The 9,339-nt window shown below is 42.4% G+C and overlaps 1 protein-coding gene across 1 annotated transcript in view; it reads left to right on the forward strand.

Annotated features, from left to right (window-relative positions):
- Nucleotides 1-8,032, forward strand: part of LOC126252726 (uncharacterized) — a 452,053-nt gene extending 444,021 nt beyond the window's left edge. Inside the window, exon 7 of the mRNA XM_049953628.1 lies at nt 3,723-8,032. Coding sequence (XP_049809585.1) covers nt 3,723-3,980 — 258 coding nt within the window. The 3' untranslated portion in view covers nt 3,981-8,032. The remainder of the gene's footprint in view (nt 1-3,722) is intronic.
- Nucleotides 8,033-9,339: the final 1,307 nt, after the last annotated feature.

Below are 9,339 nucleotides of genomic sequence, written 5' to 3' on the forward strand. Positions count from 1 at the left end.
ACGTAATTGTAGCTGCTCATTGAGAATGAGGCCATCATTTCGAGAAAGATGTTTAAACATTTCTAATTCTTCGAGAACATCTCATCTATGCTCTTTCTTCTCAGTATGCAAAATGTTGATATTGTGAATAGCTTTAGGCGCGTGACCTGTAATCTGAAGGTGGTCAGCAAAAGACGAATTTTGGGTGTTAGTACCATTTTTTTCTTAAAAGATGTTCTTTGTAGTTGACTGTAAAGTCGCATATGCCTTCAACCAGACAATCGTCAGAGACGTGTTAGTAGGCAACCCAGTCCCACTGAACGCCTTAGACACACTGTCCAGTGAGTGCAGCAAGGTGGAGGTTCCCCGCTGTATCGGGGTGGCATTATGCAGGTCTGACCTATGCCGCTGGTGGTCATGGAAGGCGTCGTTAACAGCTGTACGATACGTGAATGTCATCCTCCAACCGAAAGTGCAACCATATCAGCAGCATATTGGCGAGGCATTCTCCATGGACGACAATTCGCGCCCCCATCATGCACACCTTGTGAATGACTTCCTTCAGGATAACAACCTCACTTGACGAGGGTTGCCATCATGTTCTCCAGACATGAACCCTATCGAACATGCCTGGGATAGACTGAGAAGGCTGTTCATGGGCGACGTGGCCTACCAACCAGTCTGAGGGATCTACGCCGAATTGCCATTGAGAAGTGGGACAATCTGGGCGAACAGTGCCTCGATGAACTTGTGGATAGTATGCCACGACGAATACAGGCACGCATCAATGCAAGACGACGTACTACTGGGTATTAGAGGTACTGGCGTTTTCAGCAATCTGGACCACCGCCTCTGAAAGTCTCGCTGTATGGTGGTACAACATGAAATGTGTGGTTTTCATGAGCAGCAAAAAGGGCGGAAATGATGTTTATGTTGATCTCTATTCCAATTTTCTGTAGAGGTTCCGGAACTCTCGGAATCGAGGTGATGCACAACTTTTTTGTGATGTGTGAAGTTTGTTCTGCACTTACGTCACTTCTTTGAACTAAAAACTCTCTTCTTAACATGTCTGCAACGACCATCTTTTATAATTCTTTACATTGACAAAGCACTTACCATAGAAGCCAATTTTCTCCTGTGTACCACCCCTGTGGCTGAGTGGTTCTAGGCACTTCAGACCGGAACCGCACTGCTGCTACGGTCGCAGGTTCGAATCCTGCCTCGGGCATGGGTGTGTGTGATGTCCTTAGGTTTCAGTAGTTCTAAGTCTAGGGGACTGATGACCTCAGATTTTAAGTTCAAAAATGGTTCAAATGGCTCTGAGCACTATGGGACTTAACATCTGAGGTCATCAGTCCCCTAGAACTTAGAACTACTTAAACCTAACTAACCTAAGGACATCACACACATCCATGCCCGAGGCAGGATTCGAACCTGCGACCGTAGCGGTCGCGCGGTTCCAGACTGTAGGACCTAGAACCGCTCGGCCACTCCGGCTGGCTCAGATGTTAGGTCCCATAGTGCTTAGAGGCATTTGAACCATTTTCTCCTGAGTAACTGCAACAAATTTTTGTTATGTCGGGCATTCGTCATTCACATGGAACACTTTAAAACATCGTTGTTAAAACCATCCATTTGTGTTAAAGGTTCCTTGCGATTTTGATGCTTTCGAGGCGACGCGAAATCAACTTTTTCTACAGTTCCTACTGTACTGACACTTGTGTTTAGAATTCTTTTTACAGTTCTCTTGGCGACACCACAGGGTTCTCGAGTCCGTTCTTGTGTCTTTAAATGTCAGCAGTAGGAGACGTGCTTGAAAAAGTTACAAATGTGGTAAATAATCCCTCCTGCTTGCTTATGAAGCACTTCACATTTATTACCACGACGTGACTCTTTAACCGTACTTAAACATTTACAGATACACATTCACAGGTATACTGCTACAAGAAAAAAAGAAAACGAAATAAAAAAAACTGACAGCTGGATGAATAATTTGGTTGTCGCGAAGTACGGCAACAGTGCAACATGTAGAGCTGAGATCCTCGCTGTCTAACCGTAACTCGGTGCTAGCCACTCGGAAAGAGAATGAAGATTATTGGTTGCCAGTGGCTAGTGGAGGGGGATGCGCAGAACGGGGCCGCCTTGCTACATGACGTGGACTTCAACAAAAGCAGAGATCTTTGTGGATGGTCCCTTCCAAGTGTGAGCGTGGCGTGACTCCACGTAATATTTACAAAAAATGTGAGCGCAGGCTTTCGTTTAGAACGGCACATCTACATCTACATTTATGCTCCGCAAGCCACTCAACGGTGTGTGGCGGAGGGCACTTTACGTGCCACTGTCATTACCTCCCTTTCCTGTTCCATTCGCGTATGGTTCGTGGGAAGAACGACTGCCGGAAAGCCTCCGTGCGCGCTCGAATCTCTCTAATTTTACATTCGTGATCTCCTCGGGAGGTATAAGTAGGGGGAAGCAATATATTCGATACCTCATCCAGAAACGCACCCTCTCGAAACCTGGACGGCAAGCTACACCGCAATGCAGAGAACCTCCGTTGCAGAGTCTGCCACTTGAGTTTGCTAAACATCACCGTAACGCTATCACGCTTACCAAATAACCCTGTGACGAAACGCGCCTCTCTTCTTTGTATCTTCTCTATCTCCTCTGTCAACCCGACATGGTACGGATCCCACACTGATGAGCAATACTCAAGTATAGGTCGAACGAGTGTTTTGTAAGCCACCTTTGTTGATGGACTACATTTTCTAAGGACTCTCCCAATGAATCTCAACCTGGCACCCGCCTTACCAACAATTAATTTTATATGATCATTGCACTTCAAATCGTTCCGTACGCATACTCCCAGATATTTTACAGACGTAACTGCTACCAGTGTTTGTTCCGCTATCATATAATCATACAATAAAGGATCCTTCTTTCTATGTATTCGCAATACATTACATTTGTCTATGTTAAGAGTCAGTTGTCACTCCCTGCACAAAGTGCCGATCCGCTGCAGATCTTCCTGCATTTCGCTACAATTTTCTAATGCTGCAACTTCTCTGTATACTACAGCATCATCCGCCAAAAGCCGCACGGAACTTCCGACACTATCTACTAGGTCATTTATATATATATATATATATATATATATATATTGTGAAAAGCAGTGGTCCCATAACACTCCCCTGTGGCACGCCAGAGGTTACTTTAACGTCTGTAGACGTCTCTCCATTGAGAACAGCATGCTGTGTTCTGTTTGCTAAAAACTCTTCAATCCAGCCACACAGCTGGTCTGATATTCCGTACGCTCTTACTTTATCAGGCGACAGTGCGGAACTATATCGAACGCCTTCCAGAAGTCGAGGAAAATGGCATTTACCTGGGAGCCCATATCTAATATTTTGTGGGTCTCACGAACAAATAAAGCGAGTCGGGTCTCACGCGATCACTGTTTCCGGAATCTGTGTCGATTCCTACAGAGTAGATTCTGGGTTTCCAGAAATGAGACGATACGCGAGCAAAAAACGTGTTCTAAAATTCTACAACGGATCGATGTCAGAGATATAGGCCTATAGTCCCCCTTCAGCGCTCAGCATTTCCCCCTCCAGCGCTCAGCATTTCCCCTAGAGCGCCTGCTTGCAACCCCCACCACTACCGCACTCCCTACGCGTGCCCTGCTGACTTCTGCGCGCACTCTACTCCCCTGTACTAAGCGGCCGCTGTTTTTCTCACTGTTGCAGAACTTCCGCGACCAGCGCATCGACGGGTGCGCGCTGCCGCTGCTGACGGAGGAGCACATGACGGGCGCCCTGGGCATGCGCCTGGGCCCCGCGCTCAAGCTGCGCGCCGCGCTCGCCAGGCGCCTCGGCCAGTGCGCCGCCTGCGCGCATTGCCTCCACTGCCACGCACCGCAACCCGCGCAGGCGCAGGCGCAGACGCAGGCGAGCGCAGCCGCCTCCCACTCGCCCGCCTCCAGGCCGGCCAGCACCGGCGTCTAGGCGCCGGACTGCCTGCGGCGACCAACGAGCGTCGGCGGGCAAACTTCCGACGAAGCAGTTTCTGCGATCGGACAGTGCTTGTCTGCCTGACCACACGGACTCCGAGGCCCAGCTGGGCGCCACTGTGAAGACTCGTGGTGTGTTAGTGCGGCAGAAAAATTCCCCATCCACGTTTCAAAAAGATTACTCCGATATCGCAAGACTATAAAGAATCGAAACCGGGGGTAAACTTTAACTTGCACGTAGACAGAACCGTTCGAGAACATTTTACCACACAAGCGGTGCCCACTCTCAGTTTGACGCCCCAAGTGGCTGCCAGTAACTCCGATACCTTCAGCATAAAAATCTTACAGTTATGGCACCTCTGCCACCCCTCTCGGCTTGGCACCCCCAACTGCACCTTTTGTCACTTGGCCCTTAAACTGGCCCTGCACATACAAAGTTTTTTATTTTCAGAACCACCATACAATTTTACAAGAGAATATCTTTTACATGCATGTTTGGGCTTACTATTTACCAATTATGTTTAGGATCAAAGCTTTCATTTACATTTCACAAATGTCAAATGTGCCTTCCACCAAATGCACGACATCCGTCCAGACGACTGACAAATTCGTCCTGTACTTCTGAGAACGTGTTTGGAGTTAATGCAATCAGAGCTGTCCCACACTTCACCCGAAGTTGTTGGGAGTGGAGGCATGTTGATTGAGCCTTTCACAAACCTGCACTACAAATATCACATACCCTGAGATAAGGCAATCTTGGAAAGCAATGGTGCAATGTGAGATCCGTACACCCCTTATCATTGAGGCAGTACTCTCAAATAATATTACACCACATAGTTTTTCACTGAATTTCACATGTTGAAATGGAGAATGCAAAATGCCTTTTGTTGATGTGATATCTCCATCTCCTATCGATGCACGAAAACCGTTCGGGGCTTAATGATGTTCTAAATGAAATAATTGACAGTCCAAACTCTAGAGCAACAACTACAAGAGAAGCCTGCAATTTCAAACATCACCCCCTAGACATTGAACTTGTTTTTCTTCTCTCTATTTTTCAAAGGAGATTTTTAAAGACTGAACAGTTTTTCAACACTCTTCAAAGAAAAAAAAAAGCACAGTTCGTCAACAGTGCTGTTTCGGAACATGTAGCTCACATCAAAAACTTAAGGAATGAAGATAAATTCGTCATCTTTTTCGGTCCCATGAAATGCTGGACTAATTTGCGAGCTGAACCTTCCACGAATAGAGCTGAAGTGACAGATGAATACATTGGCAATCCATTGATGTCAACAATACTACGAGGTTTACTTCGAGCTATTGGATAATATTGTAACGCAAGTGGAAACCAAGTTTTCACATTGTGATAAACTGCTCTTTCTTAAATTAGATGATACTATTCAGTTTGCCAATTATGATCAGCATTTCCTAGTAGACAGTGTCAATTCGTTATTACAAATGAATGGTGCACCCTTCAGTCACTCACCGTCATGTGTAGTACTGTGGTGTATTTCCTCACCAGCATAAAGAAACATTTGACTCCATCAGTGTGAGAGACATTATAAGAATGATTGAGAATTAAATGGGTCAAAATCTTCCAGAAGCTCTCAAACAGTTTTGTCTAATTGCTACCATTCTTACAACATGTACTTCAGTTGAAAGTTTTTCTTGTATTAAGAAAAAAATTGAGGAACAGTACATCTTCACGGTAATACAGGCTTCCGGCTTTCTTTCACCAGTCTTCCATACACACAGCAGTTCTCAACAGTGTTGTTGGTAAGCACAGAAGATGGAACTGTAATGACAGAATAATATCAGCCATTCATATTGGGTAATGAGTGAGGTCTCTAACCACGCCAGGGATACCCTTTCGTCAACCACATAAACTGACAACTTGTGCACCAGGGAAAACACTACATTCCAGTGTTTCTATCTTTATTCGTGTACATGAAATAGTCTTGCGAAATTACAATAATCTTTTTGAAATAACCTGTATTTTGCAAAGATATTGCATGTAACATATTTCCTGTGCAAAAGTGATTCTCTGATGGCACCACCGTAATGCAAAATGAACTGACCGGAATAGTATTGTAGTAAGATTCCACAATTTTGCCAATTACTGCCAAGGTCGGAATCACTGCTCCAGAGGAATCGGTCTTGAAACTCAATGGGAAGCGTAACTGCTGGCCTCATTTGTGTAATAACTATTTTTTTCAATACTGTACAACTATATGGACAAACCTTACACAGTGCACCAAGTGCCACATTAGTGGAGGCACTGGCTGCACTTTTATTAAAGCACTGAAACTTTGCTCACAGACAGAAAAATTGAAGACACTGAACTACAATACAAATAGTAATGTTGACAGTGAACAGACTCTGAACAGTGTTGAGAGATTTGTTGATGTTTTGCTCTTGAAGCAGCTGTTCCTGATGATACTTAAATAGAAATGTATTTTAATTAAATGTACTTTTAAGGAAACATGTAAGGTAAAGTTGAGTTAGAAGAAGTAATACAGTTTTCCCCCTCTGATCTCTTTCCTCATTTGCAAAAAACTTGCAGTAGTTTATTATGGTCTGACACTGTGTATACTTGTAAAATTTGCTCATTAAACTGTCTATGACATGCCCTACTATTCGATTTCATCACAAGTATCTCAATCCAAGCTCCACAATCCTTAGGAATTTTGTTTATATCATGTACGTCCATCTATGAATCCTGTGTGATGCTCCACTAGTAACTAAAACTGTTTTTATTAAAGAGAGAGTGAGCAGAAGCAAATTATTTTCCATTTAAATCAATAAGAACCACTGCTCAAAATGCTAGCATTTACTTCTCACATACATTCTGACTGCAACAGTTCTGGTGGAAGCATCTTTACAGATTTGAAAAGTCTATTATTTTTTTTAACATTGCAAATAATCACAAAAGGTATGCTGTCTACAACAAACAGCACATTATTCTCCTCCTCCCCCTCCCCCTCCTCCTCCTCCAATCTTACATGTTACATGTGGCTTAAATTAATCAGCTAAAATAGCCAATATGTGTCAACTGTTGCAAAGGTAGACGTAGTGTAACTAAAATTTACACTCTTAATTATTGTTTAAAGTGGCTTTAAAGATTCTTGTAACAACAGATATTCATCAGGATAATTTGCTGATGTCTGAGAGGCATCTTTCAGTACTGTGGAAACTGTCTTATAACAGAAAGTAGAACAAAAAATATGACTGATGATGAGACTCCCTAGCATGAGACATCTTCATTGGCTGGATATTGGCAGCAGTAGTCTCATTACCAAGAGCATGAAACTGTACCTGCTCCATCAAAAATCCTCACTAGTTGCTAACATGTTTAAACACAGAGTCAGTAAAATCCTTAAAGGGAAATTGAAGTTATTGTGATCATATAGAAATAATTTTGATTTCCAAGGATCTAGCTCAACTATTTAACATTTTTCTTTCTTTGTGATCGCTCAAGAGAAAATGACTGTTACTCAAAAAACCACAGTAGATTGATGACAAATTGTTACCTGTTAATAACATTGTCATTGACAAAATGAATTACTTAGCAGTATAAGTAGGAAATCATTTTTCCCTTTTCATGTTCATCACCTATACTGTACCTCTATTTTTGGAACATGCTGAAAAAGAGTGGCATTCAGTTTTACTATGAGCAAATTTACAGTCATGTTGTGTACATACATTTTTATTTAAGCTATATTTTGTTGTGCATGTACAAATGTTAAATTATTGTACCAGTTCTTTAACATCTTAATGGCATAAAAACAGAAGCAATGAATTGACTTTTTACTTCTGAGCCATGTTCATCAATGTGTCAGTGAAATTTGCACAAATATGTGGTGTGATGTAAAATCCTGCATCAAAAGCTATCCTCCAAGGATGAATGTACGACAAATGTCTTCCTTGTTTCATGTTGCATTTATCAGATATAGTATTTTATCTGATGGTAGAAAAGAGTAAAATGGTGTAATGTATTTTTGTTAGTCACAAAAAATAAAGCATCAGTTTGTTTCTTAAATTTTATAACTGTGTCAACTATATTAAGACCCAAATCCCATGAAAGTACAACATTTTACATTTAGTTATTGCATCATAGTTAGTAATCATCACTTTATTTGGAAAAAAAAAGAGTAATGAAATAACAAAATAACTGAGGCATTAAACAGACATTTTTATGTGGAATATATAAATAATCATGAAATACGTCATGCCTCAGTAATAATGAACCAAGCAGCCAGTTCTTTCTTATCAAAATATGTATTTAACAGCTTTACAGCCATCAAACACACATATAACATCAAAATCCCCCTTAATATATCTCATGACAATAAATTGCACTGATGCTGTGAAACTGAAAGGAAAGGAAGTGATTCATCTTTTTATACCTTTCAGTTACCACAGAGCAGCTAGGATGAAGTCCTCACTTACTGCTATAAAATGTTTAAGCAGAGTAAACTAATTCTTTAGTATGCACAGCCACCCACAGTTAAATTCTCACATACCTGCTACAGTATTAATGTGCAGCTTTTGTATAAAAGGCATCACAAGATTGAAATTCAATACGTTTTACTTGTTAGACTTTTCTCTTTTCTGCTATCGGCTTCCATAAAGTAAGGAAAGACCACAAAACAAAGCAAATGTTGTGTAAAGTAAGAATTTTTCACAAACAGTCTTTCATTCTGTTTTAGGATCTGTGCCGTTTTGAAACTGGAAGATCAAAAGTCAATCTCGGAAGCTTGGCTTTTATAGGCAATTCTCTTACTAATCTGTGTGATCCAGGTATCACTCACAACCTGGCATCGCAGTTTCCGTCATCACTACCCACAGAAAGAGAGGGGGGGGGGGGGGGGTGAGGAGGGTGGACAAAAGTATGAAAACACCAAAAGCAACACATTACCACACCCAGTACAGTGTAGGAAACCCATTGGCATTCAAAACAGTTTAAAGTCATCTCAGAATGGATAAATACGGCTCAAGGGAATCTTACACCATTCTTCCAGCAAAATGACACATAATACACTCCTGGAAATTGAAATAAGAACACCGTGAATTCATTGTCCCAGGAAGGGGAAACTTTATTGACACATTCCTGGGGTCAGATACATCACATGATCACACTGACAGAACCACAGGCACATAGACACAGGCAACAGAGCATGCACAATGTCGGCACTAGTACAGTGTATATCCACCTTTCGCAGCAATGCAGGCTGCTATTCTCCCATGGAGACGATCGTAGAGATGCTGGATGTAGTCCTGTGGAACGGCTTGCCATGCCATTTCCACCTGACGCCTCAGTTGGACCAGCGTTCGCGCTGGACGTGCAGACCGCG

The sequence above is a fragment of the Schistocerca nitens genome, chromosome 4 (genome assembly GCF_023898315.1).
Source record: "Schistocerca nitens isolate TAMUIC-IGC-003100 chromosome 4, iqSchNite1.1, whole genome shotgun sequence".
Lineage (NCBI taxonomy): Eukaryota > Metazoa > Arthropoda > Insecta > Orthoptera > Acrididae > Schistocerca > Schistocerca nitens.